The 18179-nt window shown below is 39.9% G+C and overlaps 2 protein-coding genes across 2 annotated transcripts in view; one reads left to right on the top strand and one right to left on the bottom strand.

The window, feature by feature from the left end:
* The window catches only part of LOC140922259 (ribosome production factor 2 homolog), a 368864-nt gene that overhangs the window by 339899 nt on the left and 10786 nt on the right, over nucleotides 1-18179 (top strand). The gene's annotated exons all lie outside the window — the stretch shown is intronic.
* LOC140940037 (uncharacterized) lies at nucleotides 5584-7682 on the bottom strand. Its single transcript, XM_073388913.1, has 3 exons — nucleotides 7276-7682; nucleotides 6436-6547; nucleotides 5584-6144 (listed from the first exon to the last, which is right to left on the bottom strand). Exons 1-3 carry the CDS (start codon nucleotides 7594-7596, stop codon nucleotides 5675-5677), a joined length of 903 nt encoding a protein of 300 aa, XP_073245014.1. The 5' UTR covers nucleotides 7597-7682; the 3' UTR covers nucleotides 5584-5674.

Raw genomic sequence — 18179 nt, 5'->3', positions numbered from 1 at the left:
ATCGTATATCATAATTATAATCAACGAAACAGATCTAAAAAGTAGTATTTCCTCTCAAACGTAAGATTGTGATGTTATGTTGTTCTAGCCGTACAAACGTGACCTTCAAACTGCAAACCTGACGGCAAGGCACTGGTCACGTGCCAGAAAACGTCGATCGTAATGTCTCTGATGGGCAACAAGTCCAGGTTTTCCCGCGTTCGACGTGGTCCACGCTGTGATAGGCTTGTTGGGTCGTCATGTTTTGTTTGTCACTCGTTGGTTTTGTTACCTTTTGTAACAGTGACATTTTATGAACACTGCACGACGAAGGAAAGTGTAGAAAAAAGAATGAAATCAGGATTAGCAGGTGGAAAAGCGGTTCTTTTTGCTCTTTTCCCGTTCGAGAATTTTACCTCAGTGTATAACATTGTTTTGTTTTTGTACTCTTGTAGATTGTCAAAGTTTTGAATACTTAGAAATTCACCAGAAATCACGTTATTTAAAATTGGAGGACTTATATCCTATTTTCAGACTCATGCCAATAAACAGATTATTTGGATTATTCTTGCTTGCAGTTTAGTTCAGTTTCTTGTTATACAGTCGAACCGTCATGTGCGACCATAAAGAATAGAAACTTTTTCAGTCAAAGTCTTTCCCTTCGAACTTTCCGTTGTTTTTAAGGTCTTGTACAGTCGTGTAAGCGGCCACTTAACGATTTGTCTGATCTCTTATGTTAGCTGTGTGTACTATGCTACTTAGAATTTACTAAGAAATTTAGTAACAGACTTGAACTGCACATATCGTAACTTAGAAATTGCATGCAATAACGCATGCTCCGTAAGAGATGCTATCATATTTCCATCGTTGTAGCGTTTCGTATGGACCGGCGAAAACGATTCGAATACGCTACGTGTGGACACGCATTTTCTTTCTTTTATGGCAAACGGAGAGAAAAAATCTCCGTTTTCAAAAAATATACGGATACATGTGGACGGCCTCGCATTTTGGGTGTGCGCTCGCTCACAGGAGGTCTGACTCGGCTGTATCCATAAGACCTATGTTAAATTGTGACATGTTCCGGTTTCAGTACTGAGGACCCTACGAAACTACGATGGTGACGGCATGTACAGGATCGTCAGAAAAAAGACAAACAAAATAGGTTTAACGAGAGAGACCACATCTTGCACGTGAATCGCGCTCTTCTGTTAGTAATTTCTGTGCCATCCCCTACGCAATCATGGGCCTGATTATACTGAGCCGGACTGGCTCTCTTTCTCGAGGTGACTTTTATCCTGGTATAAAGAAGTTTAAGGTGATGTTTTACGGGACGATTCGCAACGACAATTTTCAGCGCAACACATTGTCACAATGTTGTAACCATTCGAAATAATGTTGCAACGCTGTGTTGCGCTTAAAATCGTTTTTGCGAATCGCGGTCTCGTATAACATCACCTTTAAACAACGACGAAGGGTCCAGGAGAGTTTCCTGTGAATAAATGAATTATTTATTTAAAGTCTCACCTTGAAAAATGTCTATACCTGTCGCTTAGCACGATTAATTAGCCCAATGGGATCTTTATGAATCTACTGTAAACGATTTCTTCGCTTTTTATCTGACCAGATCGACTTTGTTGTTGGCCATTTTAAAAATCAATAATCGCAAGGCATATCCTCGCTGGCGCACGGCACGTCGCCCAAAGGGCGACCGAGGCACAAAGTGTCGAGTGAAAAAACGGACAAGGTCTTTCCGTATTTTATACTGTAAGCCGATCTTGCGAGCCCTCTGTCTCTTGGTTTGCGGTCTATAGAATGTGTAACGAAACTGTAACGCGGTCAAAATGACCCATTTTTTCACAGGTTTTCGACGGGTTTTGATGTTCTAACGACAAACACATCCCCTCTGGACCCTGTGTTCTTTCCCGTCACTGTGGGCAGGCCAATAGCTATTTACAGGTCATTTACGGAGAGGATACGCGTGTACGTAGTGACTGCTTATCTGCGTATTCACATATTTTTAGGCGTGGCAATTGCTTCAAACTTTTCAAAGTGGCACGGGGTATATTTCGGTTAAGCCATGGTGGCGTTCCTAATCGGTCAACGCACACTACTTCGAGTACTATGCCATTCGACGCAGACTCGATGAAAATCTTGGACGGCTTCAAAACTAGACGAATAGCACGCATGCGTTAAAGCCAGTCTTGCATGTCAGTGTCATTTGTCTAATGTATTTTCTGTGTGGTGTGCATTTTTTTAAAATATTTTTGGCCAAAAGGGCAATTACATTACAGTTACATTTTGCCAAATGTTTTTCCACAGTGAAAAATATTGAGTTAAAAATATTTAAACCAATTTAAACAAATTCCATAGTCTATGTATACTCCATATGATCAACCATAGAAATGATGTGAAAATGTGCAAAACTCAAATGGAACCACTTGCCACAGGCAAGTGGTTGAAAATTGTTTTCCATTTTTTTACAATAACATTGACAGTCTTGAGGTCCTTTCCAGAAAAGTTTCTTGGACAATCAGGCCCGGGATTAAAGAGAAAAACAAATTTTTCCATCATCACATCATTTGCCTGTTTTGTCATTGACTATAGCTCTTCACCAATTAGTCTCCCTCGCAGCCGATTTTTGGGGGAGCGTTGCGTGACATCCGAAAAACGGCTGCGAGGGAGACTATTCACCAATCAGGGCGTGGAAAAAATGCTCTGTTATTGTAAAAATACAAATTGAAAAATTTTAATACAGTGGAGCAAACAAAGCTTCCTTGGCCGTAAGACACAGGGTACATTTTGATCTGAAGCACTTGCTTCATCAGAAACACATCAATTTACAGGAAACTGCATTTTTATTAGTAGTTGGTGAGGAGATTGAAAGAGAGCCAGGTATTTCTTTATTTCCCTTTTCCTGTTTAGTTCAATGTATTGTTTTTTACCCAAAGTATGTGGCCCTTAAAATGAAAGTATTAGCCAGCAAAATCCTTAACCGCATTTGACAACCCTGGTTGGTGAAGAGTAATTTTACTAAATAATCATTGTTATTTAGATCGCCTTGAAATGGTGTTGGTGACACACATCAAAGATCCCTGTGAAGGATTCAGAGAGTTGCAGACATGGAACAACTTCAGCCCATGATGAACATTATCAACATTTATTGTGACAGTACAGAAAACGTCCATGATCTGTTTTATGATGTGAAATTTGGTATGTTGCTTTTTTGTAATCCTTGTAGGAGGCATGAAAGGTCTTCTTCCTTGTAAATTTCAAAGTAAAAAACATTTAATAACTATAGTCTCAGACAAAAACCTTGAAACGCTTTAGAAAATCTCGTTTCCTTTTCGTTTTCCCCCTCCCTTTTGTGATGTTGTTGTAGCCACGTAACTTTGCAATCACATCTCAACATTGCAGAGGGAAAGGGAAGTGCCTGGGTATGGTGCCTGGGTATGGTTTGAAAGATCCCTTTACCCTGCACAAATTAGCTGACAAATTTGTCCTTGACCGTTAAGTATGATGTTGTCTAATGGGGTAGACCGTTAAAGAGAGGTGGATCCGCACAGAGGGTTACGGTAGTTCAGGTGCAAATGGTTTAAAATTATTAAAAGGCAACATGATGAATGTCCTGTAAAATTTCTGGTATCCTGGTCAGACATACATCCTTTCTAAAAAGAAAAATTATTCTCACTTTTCTCAGGTGACATGTGCTGTGCACAGTTCACTACAGACAATCAATGGTACAGAGCATGCATAAAAACAGCTTATTCACCAGCGAGTCCCAATGTTGTACTCAACTCCTTTGCTTCGGGGTTACACTTGTAATAACGTTACCGAAAAGTCACGCCACTTGCTATCGTTTAAAAAGAGCTCCCCAGAAAAATGAGGGAAACAGTTTTGTTTTCCCGAGAATCAAACATCAGGACTCGAGGGAAAACAAAATTAACTGGTTTCCCAAGGGACCTGACATTAAGTGTTTTGTTATATCTCTAGACTTTCACTTCAACAGCGACAAAAGAATAACCGGAGCGAACCAAAACAGTCGACTCGGTACTTATAACAACACAAATCTAATTCTTAAAACCACTGAGTGAATGATTTACAAAGTACCTTCCTTATATTATCTGCATCATTTTCCTCCACTAGCTGCTGTTTTTCTTCTGGGAACTTCTTGGATAACTTTAAAAATCGTTGCTTTTTAGCTTGAGGATTCGTGTTTGTGTTGTTGTATTCATTCACGTAAAAGAAAACTGGCCGGCAGGACCTGGCAGTGTTTTTCCCGCCTTTTGTCACACCACTTTCTACTTTCCACTATTCTTTACATTGCTTAATGTATCACGATCGGGATACATTTAATTTTAGTCAAGGCCACATGACCAAGAATCGACCAATGGCAGTCCCTGTTTAGTTGAGTGAAAGTCTAGGAATATAACAAAACGCAGTGATATCTTTTTAGGTCATTGAAAAGAAAGGCAGTAAACTGATTGTTGATTTACGGCGCCCAGAGGACGACGAGCCGACTCAAGATGATGACAGACCGGTGTCTGTCCGTGATGCTCTTGTTTTCTTGGAAGTTGCTAGATTCACTTCACCTGCTTTAAGACCTGAAGGTATTATTTAGAATTTAGCGAAAATCATCCATGCACCGCGGCTTAGTTGAGTTTCTGTGTCATAAAGCAGCAACAAGGGTGTTGCTGCCCGTTGCCTAGTCCTTCAGATCCCAAAGTAATTGCCAGATTTACTGTGAAAATCCGATACCGTTGGAATCGATTAAGTTTTGGACAATTTTGGACATTTTTTCTATAAAATATTGTGTTTAACTTTATGCTCCACATTACGCAACCAATCAAAATATGGGGAGCAGAAATGACGCTCTGCTGCCGGAGAGCACTGGCCTACCAGCAGTGTGGCTTGGGTACCAATCCCGGCATCGATGCCAATTGTGGGTCAGTTAAGTTTGTTCTGGCTCTCTTGGTTGCTCCAGGAGAGTTTTCTCTTCTAGCACTCGGGTTTTCCCCTCTATTTTATAAACCATGCAGCCCTTTTCTTTCTTTAATTTAAATTCCATCAGGAGTGGTAGACGGAGAACTATTTTTTGGCCGTGTTAGTGCTCAATCGTTACTTATTCATTCAATAAATCCGAGTAGTTGTGATGGCTGAGACGTGCATTTGAAAGGTTTCATTTTATCTCAATTGCGTTTTGAATTGAACAAATCCGCTTCCAAAACGTCTTGGATTTCGAGTCGCTCCGTGTTGTATGGAGTGACAACATAGTCTGCTGTTACTTTGTATCGTAACGCAATTTTCCTCGCCACCACCAGCAGCTGTTTTGTGGGAAGAAGCGTTGCGTGACGACACAAAAAACGACTTTGACGGATATTAATGGCAACAGTAACTACCTTTACATTTACATTTACCTGTATTGGGTCGGTAAAATCGTTAAGATAATAATAATAATAATAATAATAATAAATAATAATAATAATAATAATAACGGTTTAATATCAGTACATCCATGGTATGGCTCTTCGCCTGATATAAGAGTAAAAAATAAAAGCAAGCAATAAATAAATAAGTAAAATAAGTAAATGAATAAATACAGATATATTAATATATAGAATAATGATATAAAAATTAAATAAAGAAAACTATACAAACTACATATAACTATTATTTAAGAAAAGCCAAGAAGCATGGTTTAGCGTGTAGACGCGTACAATGCATAAACATCAACACAAGTCTGACCGCTGTTATTGTCCTCTGTACAATTCGCAAGGTCCTGTCCAAACCAAATTTGGAACTCCTGTCCAACAAACGCGGATATTGGAGATGGAAGCTCGTTAAACACGAGTTCGGTCGCGTTTACACCTGTCCCTTTGATCCCGTATGAGTATTTACATATATGTGGCTCGCCCATTTTGTAATCCGCGAGCCAAAGCGCTGTCCTGTTCTGGAACGTTATTACGGTAAGCAGAGTCGTGTTCCCGTAATTTGTATGGTTGCATCCCCAATAGGACGGTAGAACATGTTCTGAACATAAAACTGACCCGTTGACATGAACCAGTTTAAATGTATTGATGAGGCCACTCTCTGTGATGTGGAAGGTTCCATACGAGTCATTACGAGCTCCAAAGCAGACTGGGACAGTGTTGATCTTCTTCCAGTTATCTGAAAGAAATTTCCACAGTCTGTTTCTGTAAACATGAAAACAATTCTTTTGGAAAAAAAGGATTTTACCAGGAACTGCTCGAAAGTAGCGATTGCAACGGCCGCTTAAAATAAGAAGGATTTGTATGGGAAAAACAACTCTTGCCACTCGGTCAGGGCTAAGTGGTTTTCCATGCAAAACTTCTAAATTTTGTAAGTTTTAAACTCTTCAAACTGTCGTAAAATCTCCGGGGCTCAGATTTTCTTTTGTTCATAACAGAAAAGCAACAAGAAGGAGAACTACAGTCTTACCCAGTTCGCATTTTTCTCCACTCCATGGCACTTTACATGCGCAAGCAAACGTCTCTTTTTCTTCGAGGAAGACGCAAGAACCGCCATTAAGGCATCCTGTCATTAGGCAGCCCTGAAGAAAATGTAACACTGACGTGTTACCATAAATCCCTGATATGTTTTTTTTCGCTTCTTGATACCCCTAGCCTTTTCCTTTTTTTTGGCCTGTGTACGCTTAAACATTTGTCGGGACGAGCGAAAAAAAAAGCAGGAAAATTAAGCCTGCGAAAACGGGCGGAAGGTAGGGCGGCGGGAAGGACTGTCCACTCTTTTCCTTTGGCTTAAAATAACGGGCTTTTTCAGTGTTATGGGCTCCTGGCTTTTTATCGTTTTTGTCTTTAATTACGCAGGTGTCTTTTTTTAATTTAGATAAGCTCCTGGCTTTTTATCGTTTTTGTCTTTAATTACGCAGGTGTCTTTTTTTAATTTAGATAAGCTGTCAGCTGTTTCCCTTTTTACTCTAAGTTTCAATTGCATTGCACTCGTCATAAATTTATTTCTTGTGCATCTTAGCCACATTTCTTACAATTTAAACAGGTGCAACATGTATTCCTATTGGAGTCAAGGCAACGTGGATATGATGATATTTCTTATCGGAGCAATTTTAAGAATAAATTAGAGAAAAAAAACTATCATTCAGTTGACTTTTGTAGGAAGTCTGGTCTTTGAGATGAGCTCATTCACAGACCCATCGCTAAACAAAACTAACAACTCTAGGTCTTACATTCTCCTTAAATATACTCAAGAGAGCTGTATTAATGTTTTACTTATTATTTAAGCAAATGATGCTAGTTGTCTTACCTTAAGAAACATTGAAAACGTTGCGCCAGGTTGATCAATAAGCTTGGTGTCATCATTTATTGAGAAGAACTTGTGCATTTGCAGTTCACAATTGCCCTCAGTACCGCTCTTCCCAAAGGACTCGATGAAGTTAGTAGAGGTACACCATGAGTGCCTTAAACATGCTTGACTGCATAACGTGAAACTAGTTGAGTCGACTTTCTTGACTGTATGTCCTTCCAACCGCTTATTTTCCCTGGTTATTAAATAAGATGATCGAGAGTTTTCTTCGGCTGCAAAAATTGTAGCAGCGATGGACCAGAAAACTAGAAAATTAATCATATTATACCGGCCGCAGTTTTAGCTTCTAGCGACCCAACATGTTTTTCCCTGGGCTTTTACGTGTCTACAAGAAGTTCTCATTTAAGGGTTCCGCTTTCTTGGGTAGCATTTAGCATTAATTACTAACTTTATCTTGATTGGCATGTGACAACCTCTGTCACAGCCATGGTGTAAAGACACCTTAATCAGGGGAATCCAATGACTATTTCTGTGAAATATCTGTTCGGAGAAGCAAATATTGCCTAGAATTAGGACGGCTAAAAATTTCTAGATGACTTTTCCATTCATGTACAATTATCGAAGCATATGGTATAAATTCCCTACGATTTTCTGAAGCTTAATTTTCGCAATTTACTTCCCAAGTTAAACTATTTTTTGTAGAAAAAAAGGGAACGTAAAATTTTCGCATTCAAAAATGTGATGGCGCTAAGAAACAGAAAATGTCTCACTTTCGTTATACGTCAAATTTGTATGTGTAATCAAATGGTGACGAGTGAAATTAGGGAATAATTTCACTTGCGTTTTGTCCAAATCCTAATAATTTCCTGAGCCTTTGGCGAGGGAAATTATTAGGATTTGGACAAAACGCAAGTGAAATTATTCCCTAATTTCACGAGTATACCATCTGATTACCTATTAATATCATGGGTGAGGAATTACGTTAGCAATCTTGGATTTTTGACATGTTTATCCTGGATGGTATCGATCGAGAACTCCACTCTCTCAAATGTTTAGACCTTAAATTTGGCTTATAAAGTTCAGAATTTTTCAGACTTTTTTGGAAAAATACCTGTTAGAATCCTTCTTGGTGTTCTCTTGCGTGTTCAGGTTTTCTAAAACGTCTTTTTGTGCCCTGACATCTTCATTCAAGGCATTTTAAAACTTCGTCGCCTTCTTGACACTGAGACGTACGGAAGGGTTGCCATGGCAATTTGGCAATTTCACATGTGAAATTACAAATTAACGATGAAATTTCGCGCCAAACTTAAGGAGTAATTCGTCACCTATGATATTACACCTACAATTTTCGGAAAAATAAGTCTCCGACCCTGGTAATTTCGAAAAGACTCAAGTTTGCCTAGGATGACCGAACAGATACAAATTCTATAGCTCCGCTTAGAATGCATACTCTGGATAGCCTTAAAAGTGCTTTCAATGTATTTAGGAGGAAACCATCGTTGGGTGCCCCCGTTAAATTTATCGTAACTTGCTTTGACGGGTGCAAACTCGCCATCCGCCCTCCCACTGGGGGCTCTTCAAGTCGACGTTTCCATTTTTAAGAATGACAGGATAGGGGAACAATCTGTTATAATGTTTGATCTCTTTCTGTCAGCCCCCAACCTTTTATGATTTGACAAAGAAACCAGGCGGCGCTGTTGCAACAAATTTCGGTCGCATTACCTCTGTTTATTTAAAGGCAGTGCAACGTTCGACATGATATTCAGTATGTCGTCAGGTCTTTATAACGTTCTGAGTTGTGACCTTAAGACGGAATCCACTTGGGAATTGAGTAATTTTAATTTTCAGTGGACAAAAGCCTTGTACCATGATTTGTAGTGATATCTGGCATAAATACCACGAGTGATATTTAAAAATTGTCTCAAATTTCACTCGCCTAACGGCGCGTGAAATTTGAGACAATTTTGAAATATCACGAGCGTCAAATTTCCCAAGAATTGTGAAAACACATGTAAAATCCTGAAAATTTCAAGTGCAAGCTGTCATTTTGTTAAGTTTGACATTAATTTTCTCGGGCCTCCATAGGAAATTTTCTTTGGTGTTATTACACGTAAAAAAATTACATTTATAGCCCTTGAAAAATGTAAAAAAGAATGCTATATGCTTTAAATTATTCTAGTACAAGGTTTTTGTCCTCTGAAAATTAAAATTACTCAATTTCCTGATGTATTCCGTCTTAAAATGTTTGTTGAAGAGATAACCAAACGAATTATAATAAAATGGCTTCACTGGATTATACGTCGGATGTCAGCTGGCGTCGTTTTTGCCATTTGCTAGTATTGTGGAGTAATTGCAGGGGCGGCGTCTATTTGACGGGGGGCGTTTATTAGAGTGGGGCATCTAATAGAAACTTAACATTGTGGAGGAGGCTTTTATTAGACTAGTCAGTTCGATCATTTACGGCACCGCACGAGGCCCAGCAGAGTTAATCGTAAAGCCAGCAAGTACGTTTGTTTTCCGGTAAACTACTCAGAAGTTTTAACCATTTAAGTATTCAAACTGAGTGCTCTGCCTTGCAAAGGCAAGTTCAAACCCCATTTTTAATACGTACAATCTCCTGATAATAGCGACCTTTTATACAACTATTTCGAGAAAAGTTGTCGAAAAAAAATGTGCACGCGACAATCCCGAATGGCAATATGGGATATGATCAATATACTGTTCCTGACGACAGTAGCTGTCGAACCTCCTTTTGTTGCTTTTCTTTAGCACTAGCAAACATATGTCCATGGCTTCTCGTGCTATTCTTTCAAATTTCTTTGAAGAACAGTAAACTCAAAACCACCCACAATACCTTTCGGGATTGTCGCGTGCCCTTTTTCTGACAACCTTTCTCGAAATAGCTGTGTACTCTTTCCCAAAACGTCATCAGGGTAGACTCGACTTCTGCTTTTTCTCGGGTGCGGTTATTTCCTTGTGTGAGAAACTCGGGCTCATTTCCGTAAAGCCGCTGGTAATGGAGCCTACTTCAGAGTTTCTTCAGGGTTTTTAAGGTGGCTCTTGAAATGCTACACAGGTCCCATTGTTGTATTTTAGGCAGAGCTGTAAATGTTATTATCCCATAAATGCCTAAAAAAATACGTATTCGACAGTTACTTACCTCTAATTCCAGTACGCGGTCACTCGATTTGTGTAACAGAATGTAGAGGTGCAGTAAATTCTGGCCCTTATCAGCTGTTTTCCTCTTTCAATTTTTTCATTTATTAGTATCTTGACTACCAGCATTTTTTAAAATTAATTTGGATTTGGTTTGTTACAGGACTTTTCTTTCCCAAGAAGACTTACAAAGAACCAGTGCTCATTGGAGAAGGAGCATTTGTTGATGTTCTTGTTACACATGTGGTTTCACCTGATGAATTTTATGTACAAAAGGTCAGTACTTCTCTTACCTTTTATGCGGTTGAAATCCCACCAATTTGGACTACCTCACATGTCCCTGTATTTGAATGGGTGGTTTGTTATTCGCTACTTCATATTTGACAGACTTGTGTATTTTGGTCAAGTTAAGTTCGTGCTGGAGGACTATTGCTGGTGCTGGAGACCACGGCTATCATGAAGATGTTGCGGCTCATTACAATTCATTTCTGAACATACCTGTAACATCTTAATACATGCATACATACCCTAAGTTGCCGCTTATAAGCCCCCCCCCCCCCCCCCCCCCAAGTACAAGCCCTCCCAGTTATAGGCCCATCTACCTGTAACCAAAAAAAAGGTACCCCATAATAAGCCCCTCCGGATATGAGCCCTTGCGGGAACAAGTGGCCGTGCAAGTCCAGAAAAGTGGAAAGATCAAGACCTAGGATGGTTCTCATACCCAAAGGGCGAATATACTGAATTCTCCAATAGTATTCTGTCACAATTGGACCACTTGTCCCTACAAGGAACGCTTTCGCCGCTGTTTTGTGACTGAAAGAAAGCGCCAGTGGGACATTTACGAGGCTTTGAAAGCAATAATCACAAGTTGGCTTTTGCGACTTCTGATAATCCTGCAGCTCCCGGGAGATTCATGGACGAAAATTTTAGCGAGAAGGATTAGACTAATAGCGCTCTACTTCCAACTCGAAGACCATATCCCGACTATAGCAAGCTACCAAATTTTCATTCTCTCTCTTGGACTGAAACCCCCACCTTTGACCGTGAGCCAGACGACTTCCAGCCTCGAGCACAGATTAAGCGATTGTTTGAAGGAAGTATATTAGTCAGTGGGTACAGTGAGGCCATTAGAGAGTTTTCAGATAAGTACATTGTCCCCGAAAAGCTTGTGGAAGAGTACGTTGAGCAAATGCGCAAAGAGAAGATGAAAGAGGAGAATAGAAGGGAGCGAATGGAACGGCTGAACCGGGAGTACAATGGCATTGACTGGGTTGGACTGTACAACTCCGACAAGCTGTCGTCCTTGAGGGTGAACAAGCTATCATTACCTTTCCCATCACAAGATCACCTGCAAAGGAAGGAAAGCGGAAAATGTTGCAATAATCAAAAAAGTGCACATTGGCAGCTTGCTGTACAATTCCGGTCTATGGAGCGTCAACAACCTCGGAAGCCTCCGTTAAGAAATATGCAATAACAAGTGACCTCATCATTTTCAGAGATCGAAACTGACTCGCAAAGTGATGCAGTAGATCGAGTTGTCGTTTCAAGCTCGAGTAGCTTAAATGACGAATCCTCACCGCACTCTGATTTTATACCAGAACCGTGTCAGGAAACATTACCTCCGTCAAAATATGGACGAAAGCGGGCACGGTTTGAGAGAGACGATTTTGTTAGTTGGGAGAAGATAACTTTTTGATATAATTTTTCGACACTTGTAAATCCTTTGGATTGATCTTGGCCAGTAGCTTTGCTTGTACATGCAAGTTTTAGTTTTCCAAAGACTTTGCATGTTTGTTAACATAAATAAAAGAGTCGACTTTAACAGAAGCATGGAGTACTTTATTCCTTCCGATAAAAGTGTGACCCTCCCCCAACGGCAAACAAAACAGGTTTGGCCTTCTCGGATTTGAAAAATTTTTACTGATGACCCTCCCCTCCGAAGTCCCGCCCACCCGCACTCCCACCCAATAAAAAACGTACCTTCCCTAAATGAGAAAAGATCAGTACTTCCAAAAAGTGTTTGTGTGAATCGTGATCTTGAGATAAAATTAAACCTTTAACTCGCAGAAGAGGCCAAAGTTAAAATTAGACAAATATTTCAATTTTCATTTTGTAAAATGCTGAATAACAAATAAACCTATGTAAAAGTACCGCTGAAGAGATTTCATTTGAATGGTCATACGATAGGAACTCGCCCACAGACTCAAAAGTTAGAACCATCTTACAAGATTTGATCATTCACTCAAAGAATAAAAGGTTTATGTGAAGAATTTACCCCAATAGTGAAGTAAATACTAGAGAAAGCCTTGGTTGAAATTAACACTCAGTATCTTGTTGCTGCATGTGTAATGTCCTACTCAACTGAGCTACTACAGTCAGCGACCAAGTTATCTGTAGGGCTCTGGGGTTGGGGGAGATAAAAGGGCGGGTTTTTTTTCTGTTCCCCGCCCCCTGACTTCCCCAGCGAGCTCGCTCTCACGCTTTGTGAACTGGGAGTAATCCAAAAACAAAGACAAAACATTATACTTATAATTATTCTTTATGTAAAACGTTTGTTTTTCTACAAACAGTTGCGAAGTGAGGAGACAGTGGAATTACAGCACATTATGGAAGAGATCAGCAAGATGTTCAGTGGGCGCCGGCGAGGAACGGAGTGGAGTGTTCCATGGCCTTATAAAGGTTACCGTTGCTGTTTTTGCAATTTTTCTGTATATATTGCTTTCTTGTCTGATTTTGTTCATTTCTTTTCGGCTTGCATTTGTTGAAACGCTGTGATAAAACCCACTAAAATGCAAGCAGCAAAAAGTTTAAAAGCGAAGCACTCGGAAATGAATTTATTTGTTAAAATTGAAGAGTAAAAACGTACGAAACGAGTACGAAACTCGTCGCTCTGTTGGCATGTAATGGTGTAAAGAAGTGTAACACTAAACCAAAATGAACTTTGTAGGTCTGGTCTGTGCTGCGAGATTTACTGAAGACAAAGTCTGGTATCGAGCTTTAGTTACAGGTGAGGATTCTGTCAAACAAACACGAGCTAAATATCGCAAACGCCCGTTATCGCGGATACCCCCGGAAGAGCGAGTATATAGGCTATCGTCACACTACATCGACACGAAAAGCTATCTGGTACCATAGTGTAAGCAGCAACGAACACTATATCCTAGTCCTTATCCCGGGGGGGGGGGGGGAAGGGATACTGCCATATATGGGCTATATAGGTATGTACCGCTGTGAAGGGTATGGTTTTCAAGCAGTTTACTCTAGGATAGGGTATATAAATCAGAACATTTGGGTCTAAAATAGGGTATCATTTTTCAGGAAACTGATCAGTTGGTTGAAAATTTTATCTAGACTAGGGAAACAGCTACTCTAGGATAGGGGGGATTTGGAGAGTTTACTCTAGTATAGGGTAGCAAAATTTAGCTGAACTAGCTCTGGTATAGGTTAAGGGTTCCAGGGTCCCAGCGGTACATCCCCACCCAGAAATTCCTAAAGTACCCCCTCCCCCGGGGTCCTTTCTCATAAATATTTTCTTCCGGCTGCAGTCCTTGCTCCTACGTATACACTTCCGGTACCGTCCGAATACCTGATGACACTGCACCAAAGTGTGACACAGAATCTATCCCATATGTGACTCTCTACTTTCCAGATCGGTGCGGCGCATTTTCGTTCCGTTAAGGCCGATTTAGACGGTGCGATTTTTGCTTACGACTATCGTGCGTGACTAGCATACGTTATGAGAGGGTCGTGAAGGGGTAAAATGGGAAATGGGATTAGCCTTATTGTGGACTGGGAAAATGGGATTTACTCACTGGGACTGGGATTTAGCCACTGGGAATGGGATAAACAATTATAAAATGGGAATGGGATTTCTTTTCTTCAGCGGTCTTTGCTCCAATATTTTGAAATAGAAAAATAAAATTTCGTAGCTATAGACCTTGCACTCCTCAGTAGAGACCGTGAAATCAGTATTTTTCGCCTTCGCGCCCGCGGTCTAGCTACCAGGCTTACACGGTTGCATAGTTACGTTCCGTCAAGCACGTAGAGCCAGCTGTGGTACCACGGTTTGAAACGTGCGGAAAGAGAGTCAAAAAACAAGATTTCATCCACGGTAAACTGTTATTTTTTTCTGCTTTATTAACGCGCGCGTGGTCGGGTTATTTAGTTGAAGTTTTCTCCGGACCGAGTTGGCTTTACCCTTTCGGCGCTGACTCTCTTTCCAGGTCTGTTCACTTTGCCCCTGATGAGAATGACAGACCTTCTGAGCGGACTAAAATTTTTAAAATAACAACAGTCTATGTTCCCGTCTATATTAGTGAGCTCACTAGAACTTAATAACAGTGTAACATAGCTATTTATCTATTTAGTTCTCGTACCATAGCTAAATGAGTATTTACCACTTACTTATGCATTCTTATTAAAAATAACTAACGTATTTTTGGCTATTCTTCCCTCAGCTACATGCTGTACATGTATTTTACGCTCAATGAACTGATTTGTAGTCATTGAACTACGGGTGTGGTTATTGATCTGTTGTGTACTTATTGAACTGCTGTGTCGTTATTGAACTAACAAAAAGGAAAACTGGTAACTGGGATTTTGGCAAAAATTAGCCTGGGAACTGGGATTTGGGCCAAATTTAGGCTGGGAACTGGGATTTGGTACCCCCCTTCACGACCCTCTTTTATCCCGGTATAAAGAAGAACAAGGTGATGTTCACGAGACGATTCGCGACGACGATTTTCAGCGCAACACAGCGTCACAATGTTGTAACCATTCGAAACAATATCGCAACAATGTTGCAACGGTGTGTTGCGCTAAAAATCGTCTTAGCGAATCGCGGTCTCGTATAACATCACCTTTAAACAACGACGAAGGCGACGGCAACGAGAACGGAAAAAGATCAATAGGTTTAGATCAGCAAAACAGAAACTTTGCACATCACGCTTTTGTTTACATTTCTTTCCCGTCACTCTGGGCAGACCAATGGCTATTTACAGGTCATTTACGAAGACGATAAGCGTGTACGTAGTGACTGCTTATCTCCGTATTCACATATTTTTAGGCGTGGCAATTGCTCCAAACTTTTCAAAGTGGCACGGGGTATATTTCGGTTAAGCCATGGTGGCGTTCCTAATCGGTCAACGCACAATACTTCGAGTACGATGCCATTCGACGCAGACTCGATGAAAATCTTAGACGGGATCAAAACAAGACGAATAACACGCATGCGTTAAGCCCTGATTCGACGCGACACTAGTCATACTACATCACTCGCCTGGATAGAACTGAGGTGTGATGTAGACAAATTGTCCGCATCGTCCCAAAAAATCCATAGAATTTATACGACTCGTAGGGCTGCATGGAATCGAAGGGTTAATTACTAATATACCAGCTTTTATGACAATGCAAATGAGGTTTACAGAGTTAGACACAACAAAAAGAGCTAATCTGGGCGAGAGCCAAATTCAAAAACGGCGAGTCCTAATTGTCCTAATTAGGAGCCGTAACTTGATTTAAGTGTTTCTATAATCTCCAAAGTGACAACAGTCACTATTGGTTTTGAGTCTTTGGAAAGTTAGACCAGGCACAACTCGACCTCGCGAATTAAAGCGAGCGGAGGGAGTTTATTAGGAGTTTCCAAGCGAGTTTGAACGAGCTTTTTAGGCCGCAAAGCGGCCCAGTGAGGAAATTGGACAAAGGGTTTTTTGAAAGTCTATTAGAGAGTCAACAAAAGAATATTGTTGAATCTACGGTGCGCGTGATCTGTGGTCTTTTTTGACACACCCAGACTACTATTAATATCATCTCCATTCTGTCCATTGTGTCAGAAATAACCTAAAGTCCTCTGAGACTTTCTATAAAAAGCCCCTAGGATAAAGGCTTAAGCCATGTCTAATTCATTGGCGCTATAATTAACTCTTTCGTTTGTTATATAATACAACTGTACGTGTGGCCTCATGTGAAAAATCCGGAGGGGAGAAGCTTTTGCCTTCGTGCCCATGGTTTTGCTCAGCGGTTTGAATAAAATACTGTAGTTGACTAGCTCTAAGGACTAATGATTTTCTTAAATAAAAGTGGACTCATAGATAACTTCAAGTGCACCGACGTGTGCGGAAAAGGAAAGTAAACCTGGCAATTTCTTCTGTAGTTGCCCGAATAACTCCAGAGAAGTTTCTCAGTTTTATCAGGATTAAACTGCGTAAAATATTATGCTTGCTCATTGTATCTGACAAATGAGTAGTGTTTGGTTAAAGGCGAGCCTCAAATTCAACATCACAAAATTAGAGAAGTTTTTAACCTGATAGAAAATCTGGATAATCCATGCGTTACTGTAAAACACTTCGAAAGTACCTTCGTTAATTTCATTCCGTCAGGTTTCCTTTTCTTGCTGTCTTCAGTTTTCTTTTAATAATTAGCGTACCACAAACACTTTTATCACATATCGCCGAGTATAACATTCCATTTCTTTCTACTGTTTGCATTGTTTTAAAACAAGTGCACAGTTTTTCGTGTATCGAAGCAAGCGACACTTTATCAGCTTATGCCCAGAGCGGCACCGTTCTTTTTTCACTTTTTTTTCTCCGTGTTCTGTTGTAATAAAATAATCACAAATCCTAATAGGATTGCGGACGGAGGGAAGTGCGAAAACTGAGTGAAAAGGTTGTCATGGAATAGTAAATTTTGGGTTTTTGTAATTGTTTTCCTCTGTTAAGACCGGCCTCGTCCTTCAAACCCGCCCCCCCCCCCCCCTCCCCGCGCACCACCACCCCCTTCGAACAGTTCTCTCGTACGCAGGAGTTACTTGTTGCCTTGCAAATGCCAATAGTGTTGAATTAAGTAAAGGACTGTGATATTCAACTATATGCATTTTGCAGCCTATTACACAGTTATACACATGGCTCTTCGTCCCTATAAAGCGTGATAACTTAAAATGGTTTTAGTTATTTAGTCAATATAACTGCGTCTCAGAACTAATTCCTTTGAAATGAGGTGTCTAAATAGCGGATTACATATTTGTGGGTAAATGTCTGTTTTTATCTTTCACGGTTGCAAAGATGGAAACTCCGCGATTCTAAGGTAGCTCCAGTGTCTGTAGTTTTTAAAATGACCTCCTCAGTGAAATCCTAGTTGTACGTTTTCAACGCTGAACTCAAATTTAGCTAAATTTGTTTAGTTTGTGTATTTTTTTTTCGTATGCTACCGCATGGAAAACAAAATTAATATTGTTCTCACAGTTATTAATCCTTTTATCGGCATACGTCCTTTTATCCTTTGTTTTCAAAGAAGAAATTTCGTTTTTATGATGTTTTTTTTTTATTTTCTATCAGTGTAGCATCCGTCCAGTTTTGCAATGTAAATAATTTTTTTTTGTTTTTATCAAAATGTGTTTTGTTTTCATCAAAACAAATGTTTGTTGAAAGAATTACATTTCAGAAACACGAGTTTAAGATGCGGAAACTGGTTAAACTTTTGTCCAGGAACATCTAAAATTGTAAAATATGTATCCTCTTATGTAACTCCCGGTAACTAAACTATACCAAGCGCAATTCTTTATTTATATTTTCAGCCCAAAGGTAAGCAATATGCGTTTAAATAATTTCGATACGTATGAAAAAGAAAACCGCGGTAGAGCAGAATTCCCTCCTGACCATAAACCAAAACCATATTGAGGGTTATTCTAGAAGAGACTTTAATTTATTACACAAAAAACGCTTTTAAAATCCAGCTACTGTTTCAGCCCCGCT

The sequence above is a fragment of the Porites lutea genome, chromosome 1 (genome assembly GCF_958299795.1).
Source record: "Porites lutea chromosome 1, jaPorLute2.1, whole genome shotgun sequence".
Classification (NCBI taxonomy): domain Eukaryota; kingdom Metazoa; phylum Cnidaria; class Anthozoa; order Scleractinia; family Poritidae; genus Porites; species Porites lutea.
Note: the sequence above shows the minus strand (reverse complement) of the source record. Positions and strands in the feature narration are given on the sequence as shown.